The 16964-nt window shown below is 40.0% G+C and overlaps 1 protein-coding gene across 1 annotated transcript; it reads left to right on the top strand.

Moving 5' to 3' along the window:
• The first annotated feature begins 1299 nt into the window (after positions 1–1299).
• LOC104564902 (caspase-2) lies at positions 1300–15608 on the top strand. The gene is made up of 10 exons (XM_010211535.2): positions 1300–1449; positions 4639–4806; positions 5697–5772; positions 7177–7271; positions 8749–8925; positions 9119–9247; positions 9981–10071; positions 11871–12020; positions 12112–12221; positions 15082–15608. Exons 1-10 carry the CDS (start codon positions 1300–1302, stop codon positions 15214–15216), a joined length of 1281 nt encoding a protein of 426 aa, XP_010209837.1. The 3' UTR covers positions 15217–15608.
• The last annotated feature ends 1356 nt before the right edge of the window (positions 15609–16964 follow it).

The following is a 16964-nucleotide window of genomic DNA, read 5'->3' as shown; positions in this document are numbered from 1 at the left end:
GTATCTAAGTGCACAGCTGAATCACTTCAATATCACTGATGACAAAGCAGCTACAATATCTCTATCATTAAAGTGTTATGACAAAAAAAAACACAAGAGAGACTCTGTCTTTTTTAAGGCTTATTATTTCCTTCATGTATCAGAACACACTCTCTTATTCCACTATCAGCAAAGCCAAGGTAATAAATTGTAACTAGCAGTTACGGGTAGCAGTTTACTCATAAGGGAATAGAGATTTATGGCCTAGGTTGGGCATCCTGGGATCTTTTTTGCTGCAACAAATTCTTAGGACCTAAAAAAAAAAAAAAAAAAAAAAAAACACAGACAACCATTAGAGAGATGCTAGCCAAAAGAAAAAAAAAATAAGAATTGTCCCCATGTATGACCAAAAGGATTTTTCCTTCAGCATTCAAGAGGAATTATTTAAGTATTTCAGCTTGTGTTAAGTTTTAGCATGCCCCAAGGACCAACAAGGTGAAGCTTTACATGGCAAGAACTAAAAAATCCTGCTTCCATTAAAAAGCATGCTCGTTTACTTCACCCTCTCTATTTCAGGTCCATGCTACATGCCCTGTATGCTCTCTTTATTCCTCCTATATATTCGGCAATCCTGAAGTCCTTTTTTTTTTTTTCTCTCTCCTTAATCTTACCTGATTTCTGCCTAGCAAAACATATGCAACAGCTCAAAAAAAAAAAAAAAAAGAAAAAGAACATAAACCAGAAAGCAATCCTATTTCCACGCAGAGCCCCTCGCACTAACCTCCCGGCGTGCACAAACGCCACCACGGGGCGAGCCAAAGCCGCGCTCGCGCCCGCCGCCATGACGACGCGGCCGGCGGCAGCGCGGGGCCCCGCCCACCTGGCGGCCGCCATGATGCGGCAGCCGCCGGAGGAGGCGCGCTGGCACCTCCCTCTTCCCGCGCTCCGAGGCGGCGCAGGCGCAGAGCGAACGCCTCGTCCCCCCCGCAGTGGTCACGGCGTTTTGAATTGTTTGGTCCGCGGGGAAGAAGCGCGCGCGCGCGCGAGGTGAGTGGCGGGAGAATTGGGAGCGCGCGCGAGCGCGCGAGGGGAGTGGCGGGAGAATTGGGAGCGCGGCTGTTTGCAGGGCCGGTTCCGGGCGGCGCGGCGCGTTGCGGAGGGTCGGGGAGAGAGGTGGGCGCTGGGCCTGTGCGGCGGCGGGAAGCCGCTTCCGCCCGTTGTGTGGCGCCTCCGGCCGGCGGCGCGGAAACAGGCGGGAAGCGGGCGGGCTGGGACGGCTCTGGTGGCTCAGTTTGGTTTAGTGTCCCCTGCTCTGCCAGGATGCTGGGAGCGTGCGGCATGCAGAGGTGCCACCAGGAAGCATTAAAGAAGAATCGGGTGATGCTGGCCAAGCAGCTGGTTTTAAAAGAACTCATGGAGCATATGATCGAGAAAGACATCATCACCCCTGAAATGGTGGAGATGATACAGGTATGCAGGTCGTGCATGGCTACCCTGCGCCTTCTATTCCCAATTAAGCTCGGTGGCATTCTTGGAAGTGACAGCGTGGTAAGAGTCACATATTTGTTACCGGCATATTTTAATCTGGTTACATTTAGAGAACGTGCACAGCAGCAAGGGGTAAGTCTGCAACACACAGGAGGATTGTGTGCCTGTCGTAGCAGTATAACTGTGGCCTGAGATCTAGATCACTGAACTGCATGGGGCCCTGTAGTTTTGGCAGGCTGCACTTGAAGAGTCGGGTAGTGTCTTTCAGTCCTTAGTTATCTTTTTGTACCTCTGTTTTCTTTTCCACTTGTTAAAGCAGGAATAATATCTGTTCTCAAAATAATTTTGTGAGAAAAAATAAGCAAATATAGCGAGCTTGTTGTGGCAGTTACACTTAATTTATGCAAATAATTTATATTTCAGATGTGTTTTGTAAAATGAAGGAAACAACTTCCTGATTAATTTTGGCTCAGTATGCATCAAAAGGTAGCACAAAATTTCTCTTGCAACTTGTTGAATATACTGACCAGCTAAGGCAGCCTTCCCTGAAATATTTACAATCCCAAATAAACGAGAACAAAGATACAGCAAGATAGTGAAGAAAAGAGGGATGAATCAAGAACTGATGAGATATAGCATGGCTGTAGAGATGTTTCATTACTGGCCTGCAGTCAGTCACTGAAAGGCAAACCCTCTCCAAGTGGGGACAGCGCGAGAAGAAATAGTGTTTGGAGGAAAAAGGCTATTGTATTTAATAAGGTTTAAACCAAGACAGGAAGGAGACCGAGCATCCTGCTCTAGAGATCTAATTAGGTAAAAGGGAATGCAACAATACTTTAGGCAGTACAGAGGAAGAAGATGTGATGGAGAAGTCAGGTATCAGGTAAGTGGAACACCTTTATGAGCAAATGGATATAAGTCCATGTACTTGTAAGAGTTTGCTGAAATACATGTGAATAGCAACAGCAGTCTAAGCAAGAAGATAGAGTAACTTAGACTATCAATACAGAATATGAAGCTGAAAATAGCATAGATAACATAAGATTGTTGGGGCGAGGATTTGGAAAGGAGAAGAACAACTGGACAGAATGACAACTGGAACAGTAGTAATGCAAAATGTGCATTGCACTAGAATGGCAGAATTTAAGGTAGAGGTGGTGTAGGTAGAGGTAGGTGTGTGTAGAGGTAAGGTAGTGCTGATGATAACAGTGCAGTAGATAACATAAACAAGAAATAACATGAATAAACACTTGAGTCAAAAACAAGTTGTCTTATCTTCATTCTTCTGCGTAGTTCTATGAATTTCTGCTACACACTGGGTCAAATGAGAAAAAAGGTTTTAAGAATACTGTTAAGAGAACCATTCATGAAAAATGTACTGCGGCACTAATGGTGGACCTTGGTGGAAATAGGGAGAAACAAATGCCACCATGTTTCCCCTAGATTTTCCTAGGTGATAAAAATCCTACAAACTTTCAAAATCTATCAGTTGTATTGGTCATGTGTTCTGTTTATATTAAATGGAAGAATAAAAAAATGATTCTTGAAACAATTTATATTCTACCTTCTTTAAATAAAGTACTCTTAAGAAAAGTGAAATAATCTGGGGAGTTCAGGGAGCTGAAGAAAGCCTGGAATATCTTCAAATATGAGAGCTAAATCAATTCTGCATCTGTATTACAATCAAAAGAAAGATGAGATGGGAGGAGATTTCAATTAATCTGAAAAGTCTTAATTCTCAAAATAACTCATGTTCTCAGTTTTGATCTATGGCTCAGTCACTGGCTGAATATGTACAAAGTGAAAAGCATTAATGATATTGAGCTTTAAGGTCATAATCAGCTGCTGTCCTGTTAGGAAGAAATAATTAATAGGTACTTCAGAATACCAGCTGTCATTTTACTTAATTAGGGAAAATAAAATTCAGAGGGCTTACAGAAAGATAAAATAAAGTGGAGCTGATTATCTTCTGTGGACTAATAAAAAGTGTTTACTGAAGAAATAAGCAAATATTTTATACTTTTTTGAAAGGCATAAGTGAGAATAGAGCATGCAATTCTAGTCCTAGTCAGCAGTATTCTGAAAGACAAATTTTCTGTGGAAACAGGAAAGAGTACTTGTATTGTCAAAGGGAAGAGGCCACAGTTATAAGACAAGGTTAAAAGAATGTGTCTTGATTACTCTAGCAAGTGAAGACCGATTTATAGAAAGCAGTTTGTTAAATAAAGGAAAGGAGAGGAGAACACTGAAATCAGTGGACAGTGGTGAATAGGATCATGAGCACTGGACCAACTTAATTTTGCAGCATTGCTCTAGACAATATCATGGGACAAAAGTTGAGCTAGTTCTAAGATCAAACCTGATACATTTTATAAAAGGGACTTTATGGTGTATGATGATGTTCAGTAACAGGTTTACCAATAAGATTCAAGGCTTTTTTTCCTGGTCCTATGTTTCCATCATTGCTAATGTTGTAACTACCATTAGTGATTGTTTCTGTGTAACTTAAAAACTATTTCTTATCCTCATCAAAAGAGAGATGTTAGATTTAAGTGACATTGATAATGATTACAGTTGTAATCATTACTTTGGTTGACCAAAAAGTGTAGGATGGATTCCATAGAAGTCAAAATAGCTCTGTGAAGCATCCTCAGGAAGGGGATTTTTATATATATATATCTGTGTGTGTGTGTGTATTTCCATGTTGTTATTCTTTATTATACAGTAGTATAAATTGCTTCATTGCTCTAAATGTAACATTATACATGTATAGTGTTTTTTTGGAATTAACTGCATAAAGCAAATATTTTATCTAATGCTTTCTGGGGAATTTGTAAGAGTGCAGAAGATCATAAACAAGCTATGCAGTAGTGGAAAAACGTGGTTTGGGTTTTGGATGATTACATGAGAGGAAATAGAAATTATACAGACAATAACAGGAAGTGAAAGTTTAGAGATGAGAGGATGTATTGCTCTGTGTGGTCATGTATGAATTGTCATCTTGCTATCTTGTCATATATTCTTTTCCCCCTTGAAATTATGTGAACAGTAGGTGAAAAGAAAGTGGAAAAAATATTAAAAGGAATCTGGCATGGTTGAGTACAGAATGGAACATTAACCTGAAAATAAAAGATTTGTGCTAGTTTTTTTCTGTTTCTTCTCTGGATCTAGGCCAAGTCTGGGAGCTTCAGCCAAAATGTAGAATTCCTCAATTTGCTGCCCAAGAGAGGTCCTAATGCCTTCTCAGCTTTCTGTGAAGCATTACGAGAAACCAAACAGCAACATCTGGAAGAAATTATCTTGAAGACAGATTTCAACCTGAGCAATGAGGTTTCAAGGGTACATCAACTTTAAAAATAAAAGGATGGGCTACATTTGGGGTTGGATATGAGCACAAAGAAGGGCTTGTTTATAAAGGTTAAAAGAAATGAGTATGCAAAAAGGTTAGAGTGGCTTTTATTAGCAAACTGAAACTTGCAATATCCTGAGGTTAAAAGTAGGTGAGAAGGAATTGGAGAGAAAAAAAAAATCCCATGTTCTTGCTGTACCTGAAAGCTGGAAGGAAGATAGTCTTTCTAAAATATTTCAAGTTGTATGTATAAAGATTCTCTGAATAGAAAGATACGAGTCTAATATGAGGAAGGGAGGGACATTTCTTTCCTAATTTTATTTTTTGCTTTGACCTTTTCATTATCTCCAGATGTTAACACTGGATAAAAGGATAATTTAATAAAGATTCAGTATTCTCAGTGCATTGGCAAAGATGGGAACTCACAGTAAGCTTATTTCATACTAAGGAAGAGCAGATTTATTTGAGCAGAGAAGTTCCCTTTTGAAAAATGTAGGCTTTCTCAGACTGTTTTCTCTTTTTTTTAAAAAAAAATTGTGTTATTTCCATGCAAACATGCTGAAATTTTCATAGCAATCTAAGGGAAAAAATGACATTGGTTAGATCAGGTTTTGGCAAAAGGTTCTGAGATTAAAGATGCACAAGGAGGATATGATACCTCAGTCTAATGTTTCCCTATAGGGGATATAGGTAGCAGTCAAGATAGGCAATGTAGCCTATCTTGTCATTATCTGTTATATTTGGATGAGTTTTACGTTTGAAGTCATTTATGTATGTTTATAAATACCTATCTGTTTGCTTCATGATACTTAGTCTTGTGCTGTGGGGAAAAAAAAAGACTTTTGCTAATGATTTCATGGATTTATTGCATCTCTTGTAGCTGAAACACTCTTATGGACCATATCTTTCATTCCCTGTCCTTGAATCATGTAATTCAAAGAGACCACGCTGGACTGGTGAGTTACACATGATAGCATGAATGTTTGGCTGGCTATTTGTTTGATTGCCTGTTATGTTCTTCACACTTTCGTATCTCAATTTTAGAAGCAAACTTGCCAACAGTTTGCTCACCCTAGTAATAGGAAATTGTCAGTGAATTGAGTATATTATGAATGGATGCTGAAGGCAGAATTAAGCAAGAAAATGACGGTGGAAGAGCATAGTAGGAGAGAGAACCAGTTTCTAGTCAGCTTCATTCATTTATCCTTATGGGAAACTATTACTTAAACAGAACATGTCAACTGTAAAACCTCAAAATTTTTCAAAGATTTTTAACGTTTTTCTTTGATAGAAATCAGTATTTTGCAATTTACTAATACCTTCTTCCTAGCATATATGTTAAAACAGAAGGCATTATGTAAGATACATAGGCCCAAATCAGATTTCTGTAGCTTCTGTAGAGTGTAGGAAATGATCATTTTTATAAGCAGGTATTTGTGGCTTGGTCAAGGAACTAGTTGCTAGAACATACCGTCTTGCTGGTTGTTTTATTATCTCTGATAATACCTGGAGTAGTAATGTTTCCTAATCACGTCTTTAGCTGGTTGCTGATTACAGGGAGTTCTTTCTAGTATTAAGGAACAAATGTCTAGGTTAGAAAAGTTTTTTTTTTAGGTGCAAAGATTCTGCTTTTAGAGCAGATGTTCATCCGAGAGTGCGATGTTTCAAAGGGCTGTGAAAGGATTTCAAAGGAGATCATGAATTTTATTAGCTCAGTTTCTTGAGGATAGGAGAGTGTTTGTCTGCAAATGAAAAGTAACCGATTCTCATTCCCTCATCTGCCTCTATCCAGAGGTAAGGGTTGTTCAGAGACAGATGAACCTAGAAGGACTTTGCCCTATATAGAAGTAAGAAACAACTAGTTTGATCACTTATACGGGTACTCAGTGTAAAACAAGTAGTGAAATTACATCCAGAGAGAATGGGAGGTCTTCTTATGAAAGAAAAAGCATGGTTTTGTTTGACTACTTCTAGTAATGGTCAACCTCACTGTAAAGCGGATAAAAGTAGAAACACAAAGGCACAAAAATGTAATTTTAGGTGTGAATACTGTTTGTATGATCTATGCAACTGAATTTGCTAGGCTTTAATTAAAGTTAAACCACAAACAGGGTAGTAAGTTAAAGCATTAAAAGTATAATTGTAGATATACCATTTCAGTAGTCTTGCTGTTTCCTGTTGTGTTTCACTGTGTGTCTTTAGTCCCTGATCGAGAAACATTTTTAGAGGTACAAATAGTGTAATACAGGAACATGCCTGAAATTTTGCACATGCGTAAGATTTTTTGGCTTAGGACTTCAATGCAGAGACTTTGCAGTTATAATTTTTTTTATTGTTATTAATATACATGTTTCACAAAGAACCAGTGGAACTTTCCTGGGATAATGGAGATGGTCCACCAGTTCCTCCAGTGAAGCACTGCACTCCAGAATTCTATCATGATCACCAGCACTTGGTATGTGGTTGAATAAACAAAATCTTCTCAAAATGTGGAGCTTTTGTATATATCAACTGAAACAACACTATTTACTACTTGCATGGAAGTGTATGTTTTGCTGGGATGTGAATTAGTGTAGTGCCATCTGTGTAACTGAAGTGTTACCACTTGTGTTCCGTTTGATGTAGTCCCCATTTTTAAGTGTGAAGAAATTTTGAGAAGCACTGTAACTCTATACAAATCTATGTGTCTGTTTTTTATTCATGAGGAACTCTTTGAAATTTCTTCTATTTTGTCACGCTCTGTGAGTTGCCTGTTGCCTCGTGGTTATCTATCTTTTTCCTTATCTACTTTCATGCTTGTTCTTCTGTGTGCTGACATACTCCGCAAATGACTGTATGATACTAGGTCTGTGTTTCAGCTTGATGTCACAGTCTTGGATGTTTTAACTGCCAGCTGGCTTAGGAAGAGTCTTTCCTTAAACACAAAAGCTAGGTCAGAATTCTGTGCTGCATCTGGTAGAACAACTGAATTCTTCTCTGTAATTGTAGATACTGTGTAGATAGTGTAATTATTTTTTGTTTACTGTATTTATAGTGCACAGGTTGTGGTGGGCTGGGCATAAGGAAGATGAGTCATTTTGTGTAGCAGGGCAAATCTTCTAGTAGAGAAACATAATGTGTTAACACTTACTGCTTCTATCACAGATTATATATGCGTGAAAACATTTTTTTTTCTTTTGGGGAGACCTAATTAGAGTGCATCAGTGAATGCCCAACTTTTTTTACATATTTTTACATCTGTCTGGTTACACCTTATTTGTCATCCTCTTTCAGTATTCATTTTCAATTGAAAGCAGTGTTAGTAACCAGTTTACTATCAGTTTGTTGCTGTTAGAGTCAAAGTGACAAGGAGGGAACTACGTCCAAAGATAACCTCCTTAAGTTAGGGTTTTTTTGTTTTTTTCTTTTTCCTCTCTTAGTGTTTTTAGCCAGCCTTGTAACTCTCAGGATCAGTAATTGACAGTGTCTTTCTGTTCCAGTTGAACTTGTGTTATTTTACATTTTTACATGCTCTAGACAGTAATTAAGAAATATTATCTAAAATTTATGTAATATCCTAAGGATGTTCATGGGTATGACTAAAATATGTGGGGTCATGTTGGGGGTGTGTCTGGGGGAAGGGAAAGGAAGTTAGCAAGATTTTGCAATTTGAAAGAAAAGAAGATATTACAGTGTCTTAATAATGCAGCTTTACAGGGACATCAGCTGCAGAGACTTGCAGAAAAAGTTGCCTTAGGACCCATTATAATATAATATAAACATTTGATATATTAAAAAACTTCCAAAATTTAGCCTCTGCTTTTGCGTCTTCTCCAATTGTACACGTTTTCAGTATTCAAACAGGTGTGCAGGGATTTCTATTTTACTCTGAAGCTGTATTACTTCCTTGTGCACCTTGTTTACCTATGTTAAACCTTCTTTACTCTTCTCAGGCATATAAACTGATATCAGAGCCACGAGGCCTTGCACTTATTCTCAGCAATATGCATTTCAGTAGCAAAAAGGACTTGGAGTACCGCTCAGGGGGAGATGTGGACTGTACGGCACTGGAGATGCTTTTCAAATATCTTGGGTACAAAGTGACTGTCTATCATGATAAAACTGCACAGGTAAGTGGATGATTGCTTACTTCACAAGTTTAATAAGGAACTAACATAAGGAAGTCTTTTGTGTTGTGAATTTGATGTATTTGTTGGGTTTGTTTCACAACAAGCAGGCCATTTTCATTTGTCCTTAATACATTCATCCATTTCCCTGTGCAAATCTGGGAAGCATTAAACACTTTGTTTCTCTCTCTTCCAGGAAATGCAGGATATATTGCAGAGATTCTCTAAGAGGCCAGAGCATCGGGATGTGGATTCCTGTATTATAGCCTTACTCTCCCATGGTGTGGAGGGCGGGGTTTATGGCACTGATGGCAAACTACTACAGGTATGCTCCTGTGACCTGACGTACTTTAGAATCCATTGTTACTTTCCAAGACAGAAAGAAAAAAATTAGGAGGGGAAGTGATGGGGAGACTGAGAAGCTACTTTTTTAGAAAAGGAGAAATAAGATCATGTGGGAAGCAAAGTGTGGCGGTGTGGTGAGATAAGGAAGAGTATAGAAATAGGGCAGATAGGAAGCAATTATTTCATTCCTTCTTCCCATACAAGTACTAGTGTGCGTGAAATGAAACTTACAAAAGTAAGGTTGAAAACCGAAAAAAAAGATGTTTGCGGCACAGTGAATAGTTGATCTGGGAAACTTCTTACAAAAAGATGTTAATAATACAAAATGTTTTTATGGGTTCAGGAGGAGGCTAGATATGTTCATAGGTGATACTGGAAGTTACAAAATACGTAGAAACCACCTCCAACTGAAAAAGTTGCTGAACTAAAAATGGGGGAATGAGTATTAGTGTGATCTGTCAGGTATAATTGCCTTGATTTTATACTCTTTCGTGGGTATTTGTGTGGCCACTGTCAGAAACAGTATACTGGGCTAGAAAGTCCTTCATTCTGACGAGTGAGATTACCTGGAGGAGAATTAAGTAAGTGAAATAAAGGGGAAATAGCAAGAATAGTGAGATAGTATCCAAAATACAGTGAAATAAAGTGAACCATTTAGGTTGTACATCACAGAAGGCTGCAGTGAAGAATACTTACCTTCTTTCTGCTCTTAGTTGCAGGAGGCTTTCCGGCTCTTCGATAATGCAAACTGTCCAAATCTCCAAAATAAGCCCAAAATGTTCTTTATTCAGGCCTGCCGGGGAGGTGAGTGCCCAAATACTAAAAGCAATGTATTTGGCCTGCCATTAAGGTACACTTGCACACCTACACACCCTCACATTCAACTTGCTGTCACCTCTCCTCTTTCAGGAGAAAAACTTCTCTCAGGTGTAAGTGGAACCCCTATTCACCTCCCTCTGCCCTGCTGCTGCCACTGCATCTGTTGCTCTGTAAGTGTCTTTTGCTCTGCATGAGGTGTGTGCATTGACTTGCAGACCCCAGAGCACCTTTGAAATGGAAAACCCTTTCATATTCTATATCATATACTGAAACTTTCTCTTGCTATGCCCGCAGTAGAGGTAGTGAGGCATATGGTGTTCTAATTACAGCACAGCACAAAGTCGTATATTAGCACCGAGATCTCGTCTGAGGTCCTGTCTTACCCCTGATCCTACATATGTTGCATCTTTTGTGGTGATGTTTCTTGAGTTGGCTGGAGGTCTTCCCACTCCTGCCCCTTTTTGTGCTCTCTCAACCTTTAGCTGTCCTTTCCTTATGCCCTTTTTCACATAATATTGTATTAAAGAATTCTTTCCTTAATTCTCATAGACTTGTGGCTTTGTCACTCTTCCTGTTCTTATTGTTTATTTTATCATTTCTACTAATTATTTTGTTCCTTTTGTAACTAAATATGGTGTGTAAAAAGCTAGCTTTCAGATCTGCTAATAGTTAAATTTTCTTTGAAATGTTTGTGCTTTTTGAGCACTGCTGTGAAACTGCTGATACTCCAAAGAGAACTTCTGTCATGGAAAACTTTTCTTGTTTTTTTCCTCTTGTGATAGAGAAGCCTAGAATAGCCTTTGTAGTGTGTATGGTTTTTTCCTTTCTCTTCCTTTGTCCCTTGGAAATTCCTTCCTTCTTTTTCACTTTTAGCTGAGCTTTGTATTTTGTCTTCCACCCAAGTGCACATTTGATTCAACTGTTATCTACACTAGTTTAATTTTAATGCAAAAAAAGTAATCTCTCCAATAAAAATTTTATATATATATATAAATATATTATAAATTTATATATAATGTATATACCATATATATTAAATATATATAAATATATAAAAATATAAAAATCCTTACTGCATTTAAGAATACCGCAATATGTGTGTTTACAAAATGAGTTTAATGTGATTGCTTTCCTGATGTTATTTAACTATCAGATATTTAACTATCAGACATGAATGTAAAGTCTCAGTGTAGAAATAAGTATAATAAGCCAGTATTGGCAGCTTGCCTAATTTTTTTTTGACTGTAATGTTACAACAGTTGTTCTCTCTACGTAAACAAAATAGGCTTGACCTTCCTTTTCCCAAGAAGGTTTTAGTTAGGAAAGAGTAAGAAGCTTTCTCTACAAAATGCCGTAGACCAGGATATTGCAGTAGACAAACAACTATGATATCAAAAGTAGGAAACTTCTAGGGCTAGGCATCATGTACTCCCATGCTTCTTGATGTACAACCAAAGTATTTGCTTTGTCCATTAGTCCTCAGTCGGCATAGTAAGGGAGGGAAGAAAAGTTCAATCAGCATGCAGATTAACAGACTCATGAAACTGAATAGTTTCAATACTTGTTGATATCTACATTAGTTTGTGCAGAAGTACTTGCAGATAAGTTTTTAAAACTGCGGATAAAGCTAATAGCTAATGCAAATCTTTCTGCTCTGCAACAGTTATGGGATTGCTGACGAGGATTTAAAGGTAATGATGGAATACAGGAAAATTATATCCTAGAATTTTCGATAATTTCTCCCCTTCTGTTTTTTTTTCCCCTTCCCCTCACTGTTCCCCCAGATGAGGCAGACCGGGGAGTGGATCAAAGAGATGGAAAAGAATGGTCACATTCCCCAGGCTATGAAGAAAGTGATGCAAACAAGGAAGAAAAAGTCAAGCTGCGTCTGCCTACATGCTCTGATATGATCTGCGGATATGCTTGTCTGAAAGGTACTAGGGAGAGGCCTTGTTTCTTCGGGCCTACAGAGTTGTGTTTGCCTGTCTTCCCAGGAACTTCATCATGTACACTGTTTATTCTCAGGCACTGCTGCCATGCGAAACACCAGGCGTGGATCCTGGTATGTGGAGGCTCTCACCTCTGTATTTGCAGAGGACTCCCGAGACACTCATGTAGCTGACATGTTGGTGAAGGTGAGTTAGAGTATCTTTCCTGTCCCACATTTACTAGGTTTCTGAAGATCCTTTCATTCCTTCAACTTGCTAGGATAAATCTACTCTTAAAGCCAGTGTTCTTGTCCTCTTCTTTGCAAAGTGGTTACTTTCTACTGCATTAATAAACAGAGAACTGCTCATCATGGTTATTGATAGCAGTTAGAATTAAGAATTAACAGAGGAGGACTGGTGGGAGATGTGGTGGTAGGAGGCAGTCTTGGTCATAGTGAACACAAAATGCTAGAGTTTTCAGCTCTTGGTGGAGTCAAGAGGGGTGTCAGCAAAACTGCTACCTTGGACTTGCAGAGGGCAGATTTTGGACTGTTTAGGACATTGGTTGGAAGAGTCCTTTGGGAGCCAGTCCTGAATAGCAAAGGGGTCCAGGAAGGCTGGACAATTCTCAGGAAGGAAATCTTAAAGGCACAGGAGCAGGCCATGCCCACGTGCCTAAAGACAAACTAGCATAGAGGAAGACCAGCCTGGCTGAATAGGGAACTATGGCTGAGACTCTGGAAGGAAAAAAGAGAGTTACCACCTTTGGAAGAAAAGGCAGGCAACTTAGGAAGAGTACAAGGACATTGCTTAGCGTATACAGAGAGGAGATTAGAAAGGTGAAAACTCAGCTGGAACTCAATCTGGCCACCATTGTAAAAGACAACAAAAATGTTTCTATAAATATATTAACAAGAAGAGGAGGGCCAAGAAGAATCTCCATCCTTTATTGGATGTGATAGGGAACTTTTTTACCAAGGGGAAGGCTGAGGTACTTAATGCCTTCTTTGCCTCAGTCTTCAACATCCAGATCAGTTCTCCTCAGGATACTTGGCCCCCTGAGCTGGAAGACACCCATGGGGAGCAGGAGAAACCCACCATAATTCAGGAGGAAACACTCAGTGACCTGCTACTCCACCTGGACACTCACAAGTCTGGGGGGCCAGATGGGATCCACCCAAGGGTTCTGAGGGAGCTGGCAGAAGTGCTCATCAAGCCTCGCTCTGTCATCTATCAGTGGTCCTGGTTAACAGGGGAGGTCTTAGGTGACTAGAGACTGGCCAGTGTGACACCCATCTACAAGAAGGGGCAGATGGAGGATCTGGGAAACTACAGGCCTGTCAGCCTGACCTCAGTATCAGGGAAAGTTATGGAGCAGATCAGCTTGGGGACAATCAGACAGCATGTGCATAACCACCAGGGGATCAGGCCCAGCCAACATGGGCTCATGAAAGGCAGGTCCTACCTGACCAACCGTGATCTCCTTCTATGACTGAGTGACCCACCTAGTGGATGAGGGAAAGGCTGGGCTTGGTCTACTTAGACTTCAGGAAGGCCTTTGACGCAGTCTTCCACTGCGTTCTCCTGGAGCTCATGACTTACACAGGTGGACTCTTCAGTGAGTGAGAAACTGGCTGGATGGCTAGGCCAGAGGATAGTGGTGAATGGAGTTAAATCCAGCAAGCAACCAGTCATGAGTGGTGTTCCCCAGGAGTCAGTGTTGGGGCTGGTTCTCTTTAATATCCTTATTGATGATCTGGATGAGGAGATTGAGTACACCTGCAAAAAAATTGCAGATGACACCAAGATGGGAGGAAGAGTTGATCTGCTTCAGGGTGGGAAAGCTTTACAGAGGGATCAGGACAGACTGGATTGATGGGCTAAGACCAACTCTATGAGGTTCAGCAAGGCCAAGTGCTGGATCCTGCACTTCTGTCACAACAACCCCATGCAGCACTGCAGGCTTGGGACAGTGTGTCTGGAGAGCTGTGTGATGGAAAAGGATCTGGGAGTGTTGGTTGACAGCCAGCTGAACATAAGCCAGCAGTGTGCCTAGGGGGCCAAGGCAGCCAACAGCCTCCTGTCTTGTGTCAGGAACAGTGTAGCCAGCAGGACCAGGGAAGTGATTGTCATGCTGTACTTGGCACTGGTGAGGCTGCACCTCGAATACTGTGTTCAGTTTTGGGCCCCTCGCTACAAGAAAGAAATTGAGGTGCTGGAGCGTGTCCAAAGAAGGGCAACGAAGCTGGTGAAGGGGCTGGAGAGCAAACATTATGAGAAGCAGCTGGGGTAGTCTGGAGAAGAGGAGACTTGGGAGACCTTATTGGAGGTTGTAGTCAGGCAGGGGTCAGTCTCTTCTCCAAAATAACTACCAATAGCACAAGGGGAAATGGCCTCAAGTTGCACCAGAGGAGGTTCAGGTTAGATATTAGGAAAAATTTCTACATGGAAAGAGTAGTCAAGCATTGGAACAAGCTGCCCAAGGAAGTGGTAGAGTCACCATCCCTGGTAGTGGTCAGGAATTGTATAGATGAGGCACTTAGGGACATGGTTTAGCAGGCTTAGTGGTGATGGGTTTACAGTGGACTTGATGATCTTGAAGGTCTTTTCCAACCATAATGATTCTGTGATTCTAAGGGTAGAGTTACACAGCAGTTTAATCAAAGAAGTGGTATGTTAAACACTGTGCTTTAACTCTTTCTTTTGTACTTGTGTGACCACCTGGTGAATTTATGAGAGAATTAATTTGGTTTAAATGCAATCACTTTTCTTATATAGTGATTAATTTTATTTTTCTGATGAGTTAATTCCCTAAACTATCTCACTACATAGGTGCAAGCACTTGAACTAATGCTGGTTAAGAACAGAGGGGAAGTCAACACTGTAACTGATAACCTGATCTGATGTAGAAATACACTCTAGTTCTGTATCCTTCTTGTAGTTTAGAAAAGCAGCATACAGGACACTACTTGATAAGTCGCATAAAGTAACTCATGAGTAAGGCAAGTGATGACACTTTCCATAATTCTGTCTTATTAATCTTTCCATTTTTTTTCCTCATATTTAGGTGAATAGACAGATCAAACAAAGAGAAGGTTATGCCCCAGGCACAGAATTTCATCGCTGTAAGGAAATGTCAGAATACTGTAGCACACTCTGTCGGGACCTTTACCTGTTTCCTGGCTATCGAGCACAAAATTAACCCTGCCAGTTCTGCGAAAGAGTTATACTGCCAAAGCTGGACTCTGAGGATGGATGTCTTCGTTTCCCTTCTTGTGGGCTTTGATGTCAGATGCCCAAGCAAGGAAGGCTTGTTTATGTGTCACCAGACCAATTCTAGAAGTCTTTTTCTAAAATAATCTGGCAATTATTGGTGATTTGGGACATTTGTAAGCAACATGAATGCAGAAAAGGAAACTGACTATTTGTATAGATTTTGGGGAGAGTCTTTCAGAAATGAAATTTATTCATAAGTTGCTATTTATGCTTTTATGTCAACATTTTAAAATATTTTTTTGCCTGGTTCTTCATGCAGCACAGTTAGATCCTGTGCACATTAAAAAAGGAGTCCTTTGTGAAAGAGAACCCTTCTCCTTCCTAACATGTTATTGTTTCAGTACTTGACACTTCACAATTAAAGTCTGACTTTGCATATATTCCTTCTGTAGCCAAGTTACCAGAAAAACCACAAGACATCCCCAATTAGCAGGAAATTAAATGGAGATACAGAACTCCCAGTATGCAAAAATGAGGCTCCATAAACTCCCTCAGAAATGGTTTTGAATCTAGAAATTCTAAATTAGTTCCGCTTAGTGCTAGATGTGAACAGGTGTGTGGAATATCACTTTGAATTACTTTGCCATTTTTTTTTGCCATTACTTTGCCATATTTACTGTGCCAAGTAACTACAGCATTCAGACACTCTATCCATTCAAACACTTCTCAGCAGCTTATAAATTCCACTGTATGACTGAAACACTTCAAGTGTGTACAGAAGGATGTCATCTTTTGTTTGTTTAGTTAACAAAATTACTCAAGGCAGCTCTTTACAGTCTAAGCATATTCCTTGGATTTATGTAGTTTGTTTCTCTTTTGTTTAAAAGGGAAGAGTTTCACATTATAGTTACCCTTATTCTATGAATTTTCTTCCTTCAGTCATTATCATTTAAAGCTGTTTGAGCTAGTATTGTTTGCAAATGCCATTGTAACTGGAGAAGAGAAGACTGAGAGGGGATCTGATCACTATTTATAAATACCTGAGGGGAGAATGTAAAGAAGGTGGGGCAAACCTCGGTGGTGGCCAGTGACAGGACAAGAGGTAATGGGTATAAATTAAAACACAGGAAGTTCCATCTCTGTATGAGGAAGAACTTATTTCCTGTGAGGGTGACAGAGCCCTGGAACAGGTTGCCCAGAGAGGCTGTGGCATCTCTTTCCTGGAGATCTTCAAAACCTGCCTGGATGCCACCCTGTGCCACATGCACCCGGTGTCCCTGCGTGTGCAGGGGGGTTGGACTAGCTCATCTCTACAGGTCCCTTCCAACTTCAACTGTTCGGTGATTCTGTGGTCAATCAGAAATGCAGTGGCATAATCCCATCACATCTTTTGGAAGTTCATTGTGCATTCTCTTCATACTGTGATTTGCCTCATTGTCCTGCTTCAGTTTCTGCCATGTAATGTGATGGGGTGGAGATGGGCATTGTGCTGTTTTGTGGTAGCCTAAATATCCTGGATTATATACTGACTGCATTCTGTATACTTGAGTCTCTGTCTTCTCTATTCTATTACAGTAGGTTGATAGTTCCTGCCTTGTTCTTTTTATGTTTTTTTTTTTAATCTTTGTTTCAAGATAAAATTATGAATAGGAAGCACAAAGGGATGCAGATTATCTTGCATACAACATATGATAAGCAGATCGAGGATCATACTTGCTAGCGAAGATCATACTT

This window comes from Tinamus guttatus, unplaced genomic scaffold, assembly GCF_059628265.1.
Source record: "Tinamus guttatus ecotype Peru unplaced genomic scaffold, ASM5962826v1 Tinamus_guttatus_pri_ptg000646l, whole genome shotgun sequence".
NCBI lineage: Eukaryota > Metazoa > Chordata > Aves > Tinamiformes > Tinamidae > Tinamus > Tinamus guttatus.
The sequence above is the reverse complement of the archived record's forward strand: the minus strand, read 5'-3'. Positions and strand labels throughout refer to the sequence as shown.

Excerpts from the sequence above, each read along its gene's own strand:
- LOC104564902 (XM_010211535.2), top strand. The coding sequence starts at position 1,300 with ATGCTGGGAGCGTGCGGCATGCAGAGGTGCCACCAGGAAGCATTAAAG. Across the intron at positions 10,072-11,870 it reads TATTCAGGCCTGCCGGGGAG|ATGAGGCAGACCGGGGAGTG; the intron begins GTGAGTGCCCAA and ends CTGTTCCCCCAG. Across the intron at positions 12,222-15,081 it reads TAGCTGACATGTTGGTGAAG|GTGAATAGACAGATCAAACA; the intron begins GTGAGTTAGAGT and ends CCTCATATTTAG.